The sequence below is a fragment of the Mercenaria mercenaria genome, chromosome 4 (genome assembly GCF_021730395.1).
Source record: "Mercenaria mercenaria strain notata chromosome 4, MADL_Memer_1, whole genome shotgun sequence".
NCBI lineage: Eukaryota > Metazoa > Mollusca > Bivalvia > Venerida > Veneridae > Mercenaria > Mercenaria mercenaria.
In genome coordinates, this window is record NC_069364.1 from 5,404,774 (window position 1) to 5,420,216 (window position 15,443).

The 15,443-nt window shown below is 35.9% G+C and overlaps 2 protein-coding genes across 4 annotated transcripts in view; one reads left to right on the forward strand and one right to left on the reverse strand.

The window, feature by feature from the left end:
• The window catches only part of LOC123552623 (midasin-like), a 143,925-nt gene that overhangs the window by 47,491 nt on the left and 80,991 nt on the right, over positions 1-15,443 (forward strand). For all 3 annotated transcript variants that reach the window (XR_008370465.1, XM_053540242.1, XM_053540243.1), the window contains exons 39-48: positions 4,804-5,034; positions 5,594-5,722; positions 8,023-8,182; positions 8,498-8,611; positions 8,915-9,086; positions 11,073-11,189; positions 11,851-11,935; positions 13,138-13,410; positions 14,378-14,571; positions 14,942-15,186. Coding sequence is in view for 2 of the 3 variants with exons in the window: in XM_053540242.1 (XP_053396217.1) it covers positions 4,804-5,034; positions 5,594-5,722; positions 8,023-8,182; positions 8,498-8,611; positions 8,915-9,086; positions 11,073-11,189; positions 11,851-11,935; positions 13,138-13,410; positions 14,378-14,571; positions 14,942-15,186 (1,720 nt within the window). In the remaining variant the exon portion in view is untranslated. The remainder of the gene's footprint in view (positions 1-4,803; positions 5,035-5,593; positions 5,723-8,022; positions 8,183-8,497; positions 8,612-8,914; positions 9,087-11,072; positions 11,190-11,850; positions 11,936-13,137; positions 13,411-14,377; positions 14,572-14,941; positions 15,187-15,443) is intronic.
• Positions 5,761-7,648, reverse strand: LOC123550879 (uncharacterized). Its single transcript, XM_045339344.2, has one exon. The coding sequence runs from the start codon at positions 7,645-7,647 to the stop codon at positions 6,319-6,321; it is 1,329 nt and encodes a 442-aa protein (XP_045195279.2). The 5' UTR covers position 7,648; the 3' UTR covers positions 5,761-6,318.

The following is a 15,443-nucleotide window of genomic DNA, read 5'->3' on the forward strand; positions in this document are numbered from 1 at the left end:
GCATCGGATAATTTTCTTTTGATAGATTAATTACCGTCGCCTTGCCTCTTTGAATGGCCGTTTTCCTCTTCTTGATTCTCCTCCATGCGTTCTTATTTTTGGCCCTGACGAAACGTCGGCTTGCCTTTCGACAACTATTTTGAGCAGTTTCGTTAGGTCTTGTAGCGTTTGATTCAGCTGATTCTGGGCTATTGTCGCCCCGTTCGTGTGGCCTCTGCATAAGTTGCTTTTGGTGCCCGGGGCTCTTACGTTTTTTGAATTTCTATCTGTCGTAGGTTCTGGAGTTGCCGCTTCCGTAGTTTTTGGTGAACATTTCTTCTCAGCTGAAGACGATTCTTTAGTATTTCTATCTGAGGGCGGCTTCAGATCATTTTTTCTTGAGTTACGTGGTGCTGGCTTTGGTTTCTTTTATTACTCTTTCTACGACGTGCCCTGCCTGATTTGTTTGATTCTGATGATTCAGATTCATTACTTTGAAGTGGTTGTGAAAGCACCTCACTTTCCTTTAATAGGATTGACAGCTTCTTTTCATGTCTCTCTTTAACAGTTTCTTTCTCTCTTTCTGTTTTGTCTGATATTTCAGTTTCAACATCGAACAATTGATCGTCTGAAAGTTGATTTCTCGCAATTTTCCTTTGTTCTTCGATTGTATTTGATAGGTCCAAGGCGTGACGCTGTTGGTCCTCCACGATTCTCTTCATGATATCTAGTGAAACCTTCCTAAGAAGGTTATCAACATAAGTTTGGAGATCTTTAGAACCTGAGCTTGTGTTGATCTTCATTTTCAGTCGGAGACCCTTTGGAATTACTTCATTGTTTATGCACTTTTGCAGAAATTGTTCATGAAGACGACATTTCATCTGTTTTAATGCGACTTTTTGTAGGTTGTTGCGTGGATCCCTCATATTGGATGCAAAATCTTGGTTATATTTAGTTAATAGATCAAAAGGATTTAAAAATACCAAGACAACACATTCTTTACTAGTTTCGACCTTTATGTCTTCGTCAGAAATAACAACTTACAAAACAAACGACGTCACGTCCGTTTGGACGCGAACGTCAACGTGACAAAAAGCGCAAATATAGAATATATTTGTATTAATGTACATATAGATACGGATCATAATGATACGGCGGGTATTTATCGAAAACATATTTCTTCAATATGAAGCAGAGAAAAAATAAAACCCAACATATCTAAATGACAAATTTTGAAGTATACATGTGAAGCATAAGCGAGAATTAACGATTGATCTACTTATAATTATATAAATAGTAAAATAACATTAATTTAAAAGCTAAACCGCACATATATAATTACAGAAACAATCAAAAAATTAAAAACTTTCATTAAAATACGATTAAAGACAAAATGCAGTCAAACGGAGGAAAAGGGAACCTTGAAGCAGTAATAAGGGGAGTAATAAAACGGCAATAAATATCAAAATGCTGGAAAATAGAGCCGATATATTCTTAACTTCTACAAAAAATTGTTAATATTATTTTAAAGTTAGAAAATATATTAAAAACAATACTATACAGTGAAAATATTTAATCTGTAGGGATATTATGAAAAAGTTAGTATATAAGACCCTATTAAATGTTACTTGGTAACTGTTATCACATAGTAAACTATACGCTGGTGTTCATGCCAGATGGTTGCACGGTATTTAACCGGTGAATCCAGGACGTTTCACGTAATAACCTATCTAAATCATTATCAACAATGTCAATTGGTAAAAAACTGAAATCATCTAAATTGTGATGAGTACTGTTGAAATGGGCAGCCACACCGCTAGCATATGCTGGATCGCTGAAATTGTTAATGTCAAATTTATGACTGTTCATACGTTTAGAAACCTGTTGTCGTGTTTGACCCACATATTGCATGTTGCATTTTTTACAAGTTATGACATAAATGACATTTGATGATGTGCAGTCTGTATTAAATCTAAGTTTATACATCGAAGAATTAGAAGAACTAACGAATTCATCAGTTTCTACTATTTTGCTACAATGTGTACATCTAGGTCGGTAGCATTTGCTGGAACGGGCGCTGATGGGGGTAGGGGGCATTGCAGAATATCTAGACTTACAAGGAAGTCTTTAAGATTTTTACCACGTTTGTATGCTAACACGGGTCTAGAGGAATGCAACTGTTGGACTGATACATTTGGCGATAGTTTAAATAAATCCCAGTATTTATGTATTATACTACCAATGTTAGGGAGGGAGGGATTATATTCAGTAACAAAAGGCACAATATCAACCTGATCAGAATTGTTATTGTATTTCAGAGCTTCGTCTTGTGTAACATTATGCATCTTGTTAAATGCAGCATCTATTACACTGTCTGGGTAATTTCTGGATTTGAAAAATTCACGTAGAGTGTCCAGAGATTTAGCAATTGATTATCGTCAGATATAATACGACGATATCGCTTAGCCTGACTGTAGGGAATACCGTCTTTACAAGTCTTTGGATGATTGGAGGAGTAGAGAAGGTACTGATGGATGTTAGTATTTTTAACATGTACATTGGTGCATATGTTATTACTGGTATCTTTCGTAAGATCAACATCCAGGAATGACACATGTTTCGTTGAAATTTCATACGTGAATTTAATAGAGCTATGTAATTCATTAAGGGCTTTAACAAAGCTATTCAGTTCGTCGAGTGAATGATCCCAGATCATGAAAACATCATCCAGAAACCGAAGCCACAAAGTAGGTTTCAGCTGCTGGCTTTGTAAAAAGTCTTGCTCTAACTTACCCATGAACAATGATGCATAGGTAGGGGCGAACGGACTGCCCATGGCCGTCCCCATTGTTTGAATGTAATCATCACCATTGAACTGAAAATGGTTATTCTTAAGTGTAAGTTCAATAAGTTTACATATACTTTCTACGGACAAACTAGTATCAGACAGACTCTTGTCCCTGTTTAAGAAAAATCTGCAGGCTTCAATACCCTCATCATGTGGAATGTTCGTATATAGAGAGGTTACATCCAAAGTCACCAAATAACTGTTGGATGATAAACTGCAATTCTTAGTTTTGAAAGGAAATCCGTAGTATCTTTGACATACGAAGGTAATGATTGCATATGTGGTTGCAATACATAATCTAGATATTTAGATATGTTATCAGTAGGGGAATTTCATGCAGATACTATGGGCCTACCTGGATATCCTAATGGCAAAGAATTATCTTTACATTTATGTAGTTTGGGTAAAATGTAAAAATGGGGTATACGTATCTTTTCTGGAAAAGTGTCAAATTCCTCTTTCAAAAATTCTTCACATTCGGAAATTTCATCCATACATTCACATACATTACGTTTCACTGTTTCTGCAATATTGCTATCAAGTTTTTCGTAATACTTGTCATTGTTGAGATGTCTATGTACTTCCTGTTGATACTCATCAGTGTTCATTATCACAATATTTGCCGATTTGTCTGCCTTTTTTATTACAATATCTCTGTCATTCGCTAGAGAATGTAAACTAGAGAGTTCTTCTTTTGTGATATTTGAATATCTCGACTGTTTTGATGACTGGAGTATTTCCTGGTGAATTGCCTCAATATAGAAATCAAGATATTCATCACGACCTTGCTTCGGAATGAACGTTGACTGCTTTTTGTTGAAGAAAGTTTTTTCTTTATCATTTTGGTCGTTATTGTTATTATCATTGAAAAAATATTCTTTCAGTCTCAAACGTCGATAGAATCTAAATGTTTCCTCTGCTAATTTAACTTTGTCGTGGCTTTTAAGCTTTGGTACAAAAGAAAGACCCTTACCTAACAGGATATAGTCAGCATCGGATAATTTTCTTTTTGATAGATTAATTACCGTCGCCTTGCCTCTTTGAATGGCCGTTTTCCTCTTCTTGATTCTCCTCCAGGGAAAGCTTGTAACAACAAGTTGAGAGACCTTGAATTCAGTCCCTTACTAGTTCCATGTGGTTTTGGGACAATTTGTTTATGAAAAGAATCGCTGCCTTTCCCTTTTATGATTGTTAGAGATGACTAATAGGGTTTTGACAGTGTTACTTTATGATTCCAGCAGGTATAAAAGTTTTGAGTCTATACCTCATTTTTTTATGTTTATATAATTATATGAGATTTGAAACCAAACTTTTTACACCTGGTTGGTGCCATATAATAGTAACCTGTACTGTTTTGGTGTGCCATATAAACCAAATCAATAATTAGTCCCAAAGCAATGAAAACTGTTCTTGGTGCTTCACTGAAAACAGAAAATACATCAAAGCTATTTCTGCTCCACCTCTGATTCGTGTGGGTGAATTGTTGCTCCACCTCTGATTCATGTGGTTGAATTCATTATTGTAACTCCACCTTTGATTCATGTAGGTGAATTGTAACTCCACTTCCGATTCATGTGGATGAACTATAACTCATCCTCTGATTCATGTGGATAAATTGTTCCTCCACCTTTGATTCATGTGGGAGAATACTTGCTCAACTTCTGCTTCATATGGATGAATTGTTGCTCCACCTCAGATTCATGTGGTGAATTGTTGCTCCACCTCAGATTCATGTGGGTGAATTGTTGCTCAACCTCGGATTCATTTGGGTGAATTGCTGCTTACTTGAGCAGAAAAAGTACACATTGTTAAGTAACCTACAAACAGTAGTAGGGTCATAGACTTACAAACTACCTCTGAAAAAATGGCTTTAAACCTATATGGGAACAAACTATTTGATTAATGAAAACAGTGTTGAAATGTTTATAAATGGGTATACAAGTGTTTGGATCACAACTGATTATTCTGTTTTTCAGGTATATGACTTGTATAGAAATACTTTCCCAGCTGAATTTGAATCTTACCATTCCACCAAAATGTTTCACCATGGAGGTCATCTGGTTCAAATAGGTCATTCATTCCTCAAGGTCAGAGGTGAAGGTCATCTTAAAAAGAACAGAAGTGTTTCCATGGAGATGTTACATCACAGTTTACAACCTCTGGAATCTCTTATGAAATGTGTAGAAATGAATTGGATGGCCATTCTGGTATGCATCTTTTGAAATTCCACTGCACAAGAGTGTATGCATTTGTGTTAGACATTTCTATAACATCTGTCTCTAGTATATTGCAGTGTAAAAGTTTTACACTTTAGATACATTCTAGTTTTACACATAATGAAATCCTATACATACAAATAGATAGGCAACCATAGATTGAATTAATTATGATTGAATTGAGAAACTAGGATTTGTATCCATACTGACATGTGCCACTGCCATGTGACAACTAGTGTCTACTTACCAGTTATGTAACTGGCGCAACCCTAAAAAAGAGGATATGCAAGTGACACCTATACATATTACTTTCAGTGCATCAGAACTCAACATCTACAAACAAAATATTAAATTCATTGTGATGAGAACATATATGTGCACATATTTTTTTTTTAATTCTTTGAAATACAGTGTCATGTGTGCTATATAGTCAGTAGTGTAAACAGAGTAAATATATTGATATATTGATAGACATTTTAAAATTTTCATTATGTACTAAGGTCTGTTAGGAAAGTACATGAAATTTTGTAAATGTACATATGTTAAACAGGTTGGTCCCTCTAATTGTGGGAAGTCGAGTGTTGTAGAAATCCTTGCTCAGCTGTCTGGGAACCAGCTGAATGTTCTGGCGATGAATAGTGCCATGGATACGACGGAACTTCTTGGAGGATTTGAACAAGTATGTAGATTTTGTTTATAGATTAAAACAATCTTTATGACATGTTTAACCATCTGGAAAAGGTTCTTTGCAAAATTTAGATAAACGAAGTTCAGTGAATCACTTTTACCCTTTCAGAATTTTCTTTACTCTTTGAAGATTTAAAACATTTCATATACACAAAACATATGTCATATGGTTAAAATTCGATAACTTGAACTAACTCCCAGCCTCAAAATCAAATTTACCATTTCAGCCTTTACTAAAGCTTGTTTAGTTTGAAATGATGTTGGTTTAAACTTTCTAATTGTCCAAAAGGATTTTAAATATCCAGTTTCAACTCTCCTCTGTAGTTTTCTCTTACATAATTTCTTTTGCCCCTCTCTCAGTAGTCACTATTTTCAAAATGTTTGATCTATTTTGTCTTGTCTTGCTTTATGCAAAAGGCAGATGACTACTGTGTGAAAGACTTGCCTGACAGTTGTCACATTGTCAATCTCTGTGTTAACTTTGCAGTTTGGCTGTTTTAAGTCCAGTTGTTTCTCAGGACTAGTTCGAGAACTGTACAAATGTTTTTTTCCTTGTTTTCCAGGACAAGTTGGTAAACTGTCCTTCTATTAGTTTTTCCTTTGTTTCCCAGGACTAGTTGGAGAACTGTCCCACTGTTCTATCACAAGTGGCATCTGCATATCACTTTTCACAACTAAAATATCTTCTGCTGCAGAGTCAGGGTCAAGGTCATTTGCGATTAAATTCTGATCTACTGAGTCACACTGTAACAACATTTGACATTCTTGATTGCTTTGTATGATAGAGAAATCTGTCTCATTATTCACTAAATTTTGACTGTGACCTTGACCTCTAAGTATACTTTCGTTGAAGTGAGTGTTCAGGATGCCAGAGTTAGCTCCCTCCCAGTCGTTGCATATGATCGGATGATTTGAAGGGTCTCTGTACTGTTGCATCATGGGATATACATTTGAATAAATTCTTCTCATGAGACCGTCTTTGCTTGACATATCATGTAGAATAAGGAATGTGAATATTGATGTTGTTGCCGGATGACACCATGATAGAATTGTGAGTCCCTGGTAGATATGTTTAGAGGATTTAAATTTATAGTCCACAATTGTCAGCAAGAATAAAGGGTACCAGAATGCTATGAAACTCAGTACCATAACTGTTAAGATTTTGATTCTTCTGAGGTAAAGGTGTGTGTATAAATTGTTGCTATGGCAACTCTTTTGGACAGTTTTAGGATCAAGGTCATGGCTGGAGCTTGTAAATACGTCCCTCAGCAATGACCTGTGAATTAGTGCCCATTTCAAACTTTTTGCTTTAAATCTCACTCTGCAGTACATTGACAAAAAATGCATCAAAGTGAGAAATATTGCCATGGATATAAGAATGATCCATAGAATATGTAAAACAAGGTTGCTTGGTGTTCCATATGAAAACATACAGCTGCCCACACCGGGGATAAATTCTGGTTCTTTTGGTAAAAATGCCACACCCATATGTATAAGTACACAAGTGAACCAGAGAATAGCAATTCCAAACACCACACAAAAATGGTTCTTTTCCCTGTGTTTTGATGGTCTCTGCATTTCACACTCTTCATTGACAACTATTGCTAATAAATTGTAAGCAGACACAGTTACAAATAGAACGTAAGATGCCCCTATTGCGTGGCATGCTGGTACCTCCGTCTGCCTTATCAGATGAAATCCATATAAAAAATTGTACAGGCCCTTCACAAGGTCAAGGAAACACTGGTGACATATGAAAGCTGTTGATGATTTCCGGAACTTTCGGAATACCAGGATGATTACTATGGCAATTGCATTACCAAGACAACCAAGGGAGGTTACTCCAAGTAGAATATAGGCTGGGACACTATGATTAGAGTTGTCTGGTTCTGTAATAGAAGAATTCTGGAAAGACATCTCCAGTCTGAAAAATACAAGATAAAGAAATATTTAGAATTACATTTTCAATACAAATGTATATTGAACAATTTCAAATGAAAGTATAGATTGAAAAACAAAGATGAAAAACATGCAGTTTTAGTCCTGTTGCTATCATGTTAAAGGCATTTGATAATTAGTTTCTATATATCTGTCTTATAATTTAATCTGTTACATCTTTATAATAGTTACACAGAAATTCATCTATCTGAAACAGGCTCTAAACTAGGGGAAAGGTTAAAGTGTGGTCATGCTGTAAACACTGTCTCATAATAGAAGGGAAAAAGCTGAAGAAAGCATTTCACTTTGTATAAATGAGATTTTGTAAACATTTTGTTTACATTATAATTATAGGCTGATGATAACAGACATTTAGAGGAGCTTGCAGCAGAAGTTCATTCCACTTTGAATACTGTATGTGAACAATGTCTACTAAGTGATGACATTGGTTGCCTAGATACAGTTGCTAAGTTACAGGAACTTTGGATAGATATACAGACAAAACAGATGTCAGGTTTGTTTACTGAAAAAACTTGAAGCTTGTGAAACTACTCAGTCCCGACTTCTTAAAGAAATGCATCTTATTGACCAGAGTTTGGATAAACCCTTCAACCTTCATATTGAGCTTATTACGTCATATTTCTGTATAAAGATGTGGAATGGTATATCTCTACTTTTTATGGGAGTAAATAATGATTTTTTGCAAATTTGATTATTTTATTAATGATACTTTTACAATAAAGCGAAACCACCGAAGTGTCCCTTCAACCTAGTGTTGTAACTGCAGATAGAAGTTATCGTCATTTATATTTATGTAAACTTCCTTCAGGTGACAGAAGGTCAAATGTTGAAGAATTAGAACTGATGAAAAATCAAGTAGTGGCTTTGTTGAAAATTATGGGTATCTGCAAGAAGTCTTGGAGAAAGTTTGACTTGCAGGGAGGTATGGAAATACATGGATTAAGTGTTCTAGTTTTCCTATTCTGTTATGTAAAAAATATGTGTAGCGACTTGGCTAGTAACAAAATAGTCACGAAGAATATTAATTTTTATAGAAAAACACAATATTCATTTTAATTCACATGTAAATGTTTACTAGCGTCTTAGTCAGTTTATGACTAGTCTGGGAACTTCTTAAATCTAGAATTCTGACTTTTATACATTCGTTATATTATAAATTTTATGTCTAGTATTTTTCTTTCGAATGCTAGTAGAATAGTGCTTTAGAGTAAAATTTGTTATTCAGAGATTACAGAAAAAATGGGTCAACTGAAGGTGAAGCTGGAACATCTGAAACACAAGCTGTCATTGGCTGTTGCTGGACAAGGGGGTGGGGCTTTTGAATGGATTGATAGCCTATTGGTCAGATCTTTGAGGGAGGGGCATTGGCTATTGATTGACAATGTCAACTTCTGCAGGTAACATTCTTTAATGAAAATGAATATGATATACAGTGAACTTTTTAGCTCACCTGAGCACAAAGTGCAAGTGCTCAAGGTGAGCTTTTGTGATCGCCCTGTGTCCATCGTCCGTTGTCGTCAACAATTTGACTGATAACACTCTAGAGGTCACAATTTTGGCCCAATCTTAATGAAACTTGGTCAGAATGTTACCCTCAATAAAATCTTGGACGAGTTCGATATTGGGTCATCAGGGGTCAAAAACTAGGTCACCAGGTCAAATCAAAGGAAAAGCTTGTTAAGGTTTAGCAGTATATCACAAAACAACAGATTTTTTTAACGAATGAACAGCATCTTGACACACAACTTATCTGTCCAATACATGTTTTACTGTTCTGTCCCACAGAGTTGGATACTTAAAATATTCTTAATGAGTTGTCCCCCTTTAAATAAGAATGCCATTTGTAAAGAAAAAATGTAAACAATTGTCAAAAACGATGTTTTACCTATTTATGTAAAGTTTAAACACTCGCACGATGTTGCAAATGCATCAAAACGAAGACGTGAAACAGCTTTTAAAAAATGGTGAGTTTTTAAAGGCGCTGAACTGTCCAGAAGTGTGGCCCCTTCATGCAGTCCCTTTCCGGAATTCAATACATATATCAGTAAATTGACAATGGTTTTGTAGAATAATATAAATGTTTTATACGCTGTTAAATTTTCAAGTAAAACAATGCTTTCTTTCTATGATTTGATGACGTTCGAACTTTTTTCTCTGAAACCTGGACCTATACCTTAACACTCTAGAGGTCACAATTTTGGCCCAATCTTCATGAAACTTTATCAGAGTGTTACCCTCAATAAAATCTTGGACGAGTTCAATATTGGGTCAGCCGGGGTCAAAAACTAGGTCACCAGGTCAAATCAAAGGAAAAGCTTGTTAACACTCTAGAGGTCACAATTTTGGCCCAATCTTAATGAAACTTGGTGAGATTATTACCCTCAATAAAATCTTGGACAAGTTCGATATTGGGTCATCTGGGGTCAAAAACTAGGTCACCAGGTCAAATCAAAGGAAAAGCTTGTTAACACTGTAGAGGCCACATTTATGACTGTATCTTCATAAAATTTGGTCAGAATGTTAATCTTGATGATCTCAAGGTCCATTTTGAATCTGGGTCATGTTGGGTCAAAAACTAGGTCACCAGGTCAAATCAAAGGAAAAGCTAGTTAACACTCTAGAGGCCACATTTATGACCATATCTTAATGAAACTTGGTCAGAATGTTAATCTTGATGATATATAGGTCAAGTTTAAATCTGGGTCAGATGGGGTCAAAAACTAGGTCACTAGGTCAAATCAAAGGAAAAGCTTGTTAACACTCTAGAGGCCACATTTATGACTGTATCTTCATGAAACTTGTCAGAATGTTAATCTTGATGATATATAGGTGAAGTTCAAATCTGGGTCTTATGGGGTCAAAAACTAGGTCACCGGGTCAAATCAAAGGAAAAGCTTGTTAACACTCTAGAGGTCACAATTTTGGTCCAATCTTAATGAAACTTGGTCAGAATGTTACCCTCAATAAAATCTTGGACGATTTTGATATTAGGTCAGCTGGGGTCAAAAACTAGGTCACCAGGTCAAATAAAAAAAAGCTTGTTAACACTGTAGAGGCAACATTTATGACTGTATCTTCATGAAACTTGGTCAGAATTTTAATCTTGATGATCTCAAGGTCCAGTTTGAATCTGGGTCATGTAGGGTCAAAATCTAGGTCACTACGTCAAATCAAAGAAAAAGCTAGTTAACACTCTAGAGACCACATTTATGACCATATCTTAATGAAATTTGGTCAGAATGTTAATCTTGATGATTCCTAGGTCAGGTGAGCGATACAGGACCTTCAAGGCCCTCTTGTTATGTTCAGTTTCACTGAAGTCTTTTGAGTGCTGTATATGTTGTAGTGCAAAAACAATTACCTATGGATTTTTTCATTTTCAGTGCCTCAGTGTTGGATAGGCTAAATGCCCTTTTGGAGCCCCATGGAGTATTATCCATCAATGAAAGAGGGGTTATAGATGGCGAAATACCAACAATCAAACCACATCCAAACTTCAGGTACTTTGTTTCAACTGACCTTTAAAAAATGCAGAAATTAGGAAATTTGTAAGGTCTACAGCTCAGGCAGCATATTAAAAGTATGCATTCTTGATTGCTATTTTTCCGTTGACTCAGTGAGTACAGGTATTGTCATCCATTCATTTATATCCTGAAGTTGAGAATACATTTGAACCTGCCTTAGTGGCCACCTGCATGAAGCAGCCACTTGCCTTAAGCATCAGTCAGCTAGCTTCCCAGATTGACTTTTTGTTCTAATTCAGCATGTTTTGAGCAGCCACCTGCCTTTAGCATCAGTCAGTTAGCTTCCCAAATTGCCTTAAGCATCCAGAGTGTGTGGCTACCTTGGCTGGCTGCTTAGTACAGGTTTGACAGTAGTCTCAATTAGTTCTTACAGTAAAACACTGCTTGCTTGAGCATCTAGGACTCAAGCACATGGGTTGGCACTAACTGTATTCTTTATATTTTCTGATTTGGAGCGTTGGTAACTCCTGATAACTGGAGTATTTCTCTAACTTATATCTTTTCAATCTCAAGTAATTAATCTTGTGTAATACATTAGAATCCCTTAACTTCCAACTGCATGAGGAATTTTTGTATTAAAGTATTAGCTGATTTCAAGTTAAGAAGTGAAAAATGGAATGTATTTTTAATGTTTCAGACTATTTCTATCAATGGACCCACGACATGGTGAGATATCTCGTGCAATGAGGAATAGAGGAGTGGAAATATTTGTCCCTGGAGAGGTGCTTTCATTTTGTCATACCATTAATTTTGTATTAACTCCATTTATGACACACCTAAAACAATGTTTTATGTGATGGCACTGGCCATCATTGTATCTGGCTGTTAGTTAGCAATTTGGTTTCTGCTCAGTAACATAAAAATGCTTTGATATATGGACCTCAGACTTGATAGGCATATTGCCTGTGGGCAGTGGATGACCCACTTGAGTTCTGGTCAATGGTCTAAATTCAAGTTCACAATGACTGTTGATACAAAAAACATTTCCTGTTAATTCCTTGAGAAAACTGTTATGTGCAATCCTCAGACTTGGCACATTCATTTCCCATTGGCAATGGATGACCCTATTGTTTTTTAGGTCAAAGGTCAAGTTCATAGTGACAGTTATTCAAAGACCTTTCCCTCCCAAAATTTCTAGAACACCTTGACCTAAGATACTCAAACTTGGCAGGCATATTGCCAATGAGCAGTGGATGCCTCTATTGCTTTTGAAGGGATTTGGTCAGAGGTCAAGGTCACAGTGGACATTAGTGTAAATTACACATTCAACATGTACACCTCTCAACTATGAGGTTTCTTAGTTAAAGGTCATGATCACTGTTATGCCAAATGGCTAGATGGATGTTTTTTATACACCTGAAGGGACGTAATATGTTATACCCCTGGTGTCTGTCTGTCCATCCATCTGTTAGCAATTTCGTGTCCGCTCTGTTACTCTTAAACCCCTTGAAGGATTTCAAAGAAACTTTACACAAATGTTCACCACATCAGGACAACCTGCAGAGCGCATGTTCTTGATGGCTCGCTTCAAGGTCAAGGTCACACTTAAGGGTCAATAGTCATATGAGTGAGTTTCATGTCCACTCTTTAACTCTTTAACTGATTGAAGGATTGTAAAGAAACTTGGCACAAAGTTCTCCACATCAAGTTAATGTGCAGAGCGCATGTTCTGGTTGGCTAGCTACAAGGTCAAGGTCACATTTAGGGGTCAAAGGTAATACCTTCAGGCGTATATTTCTCCACATTGCGGTGCTCTTGTTTATGATTATGCTGATCATTTGTCAGTCTGTTTGCGATTAATTTTCTGCTTAATAACTCCAGAATGTTTTTATGATAGGCTTCTTTCTTAATTAGTAAAACATGATTGCATTGAAATTGTTACTTAGACAACAGGTGCATGAACATTATGTATTTCATTCTTCAGGATGATGGACAACTATTCAGTGACTTTGACTTGCGTCAGATCTTCAGTAGTTCAGGGTTGAAGTCAAGGCCCGTTTTTGATTGGTTGTTGAAACTGCATCACACCCTTGCTGAAGAGTTACCAAGGGGAGATAAACCAAGCATGCAGAATCTTCTGCAGGTGTGCAGGCAAACTGTACAACAATGTAACCATGGAAATAACCTTGAGAGGTCATTGAGATCAGCATGTTACAGTGTTTATGTTCAAAGACAACGACACACACAGTCAAAGCAGGTAAGTTGTTTACTGGTTGTACTGAAATATGTTGGGGTCTTAAAAGGTCCAGCATCATTCCTCAATCAAGTTGAATGGCTTCCCCACATGAAAGAAATAAGTTGGATGGCTCCTCACATAAAAGAATTTGACATACCCTAGCAAGCTGGAAAGCTCCCACACATAAAAGAATTTGACATACTCAACAAGCTCATGTAAAAATATGACATACCCGAACAAGCTGGATGGCACCCTTACATGAAAGATTTTTTCATACCTGAGTAAGGTTCAAAAAGCAATAGCATTAAAGTCATTAACCTTTACCGCTTTGCTAGAGGCTCATGGTCAAATATAGTCAGATATAGACCCATAAATTTCTTTAGAGAAGACACTTGGAAGTTATGTAGTAAGTCTTTAGTATGGTAAATGATGACATGATAATTTGTTATCAGATCACTGTGAAATCATACATTTGTGAGGGGCTGACTTTCATGGATTCTTGATAAATATTGTTAAATACCAACAAACAAATAAAATTCCCATTAATCTTGATTTCAAAAGTTCATTCTAACAATTTCATATCCCCACAAATAAGCTGTTTTAGCCGAATGCGTGAAATCTCATGTCCCTGAAATTAAGCAGTTTTGGAGTATTATTTTGAACGATGGGAAAATTAGTGAAGGTTGAAGCAAGTTTTCACAGGTTAAATTAAGCAGTTTTGGAGTACCGTATTTTGAATGATGGGAAAATTAGTGAAGGTTGAAGCAAGTTTTCACAGGTTATTTCTGTTTTAGTTTTTTCTCTTAAAGCTTAGGACATGGTATTATCAAAGAGCATGACGTGCTTGTTTCATGGTTCTCATAATCTATATGTATTATTAACAAACTGCAGAAAATACTGCTAAAAGAGAAACCATGTATAGAAGGCTGCTGAAATACCATATGAGTTTGTTTTAGAAAATACAGGTGGTCACACAATTGTATTACAGAAATCCTCAGAGATTGTAGACGGGGAATGTGAATCAATGAGAGAGGCTGTGAACAATGTCAGTTTGGTACCAGAGCTGGGAGTTACTCCAGTCAAGCTACCAGGGGTGTCGGAATACACTACAGACCCTGCCAGTGCTTTGGTTATGAGAAATAGTGCCATGTTTGTACACCTCCTTGAAGAGCATAGGACTAGGTAGTTAATTATTTGTTTGTTAGTTTGTATTTGAATTTAAGAGTCACCATGGTAAAAGCTAAAGTTTCTTAGTATGCTGTCCAGTGTTTTAACCTCACAGTTAAAGATCATGTGAAGGCATGAAGGTTAAACATCACAAAATCGGACTGTAAAAAGAATCCACATAATTCTTAATTTTATTTCGTCATTTTCTAGAATATCAGATTTTCCAAGACTTATATTCCCATCAAGAATTATACCTCTGCTATTACATAGAAAAAGTAAAAGAAAAAAGGGTGTTTGATATTATTTAAGAAAATTATGTTAAGCTATGCATAAGAAAGGAAGAAAGCTTAGAAAGTATACATATAAAATATTCATCATGTTTCAGGGGTATGGATGTTAGCCTGAAGTTGAAGTATGCCCTAAATCTTCTGCTGCAGTTTTCAACAAGGAATACTCTTCAGTTAAATGTGGACTGGTTGCAGAACTTTTGTAAAAACTACAACCAGTCAGAGGATGTCTGTAAATATGGAGTGTCCAGTCTACTGGAGACAAGCAGTCTCTTGACAAATACCACAGCAACACCAGAGTTCATGGAAACTTTGTTGACATTAACAAATAACTGTGTTAATGGTAAAAGAGAGCCTTGATTTTGATTTCTGTTTTGAAACTTAGAAGTAGTGAAAACTGACACATAAAATAAGATTTGCAAGGAACAAAATGTTCATATAATGAAACAGAAACTTTTTTGTATACTGGACTTTGTATGCTGTATAATGTTGCCTACTTGTTATGATGTGCTGATTAATCTGGGTATTAATAAATCATAAATAAATGGTCCATAACATGATTGTTAGCCAAACTCTTTATTATTGATAAATTCTGATATT

Coding starts and splice junctions, on each gene's coding strand:
- LOC123550879 (XM_045339344.2), bottom strand. CDS start 7,647: ATGTCTTTCCAGAATTCTTCTATTACAGAACCAGACAACTCTAATCAT.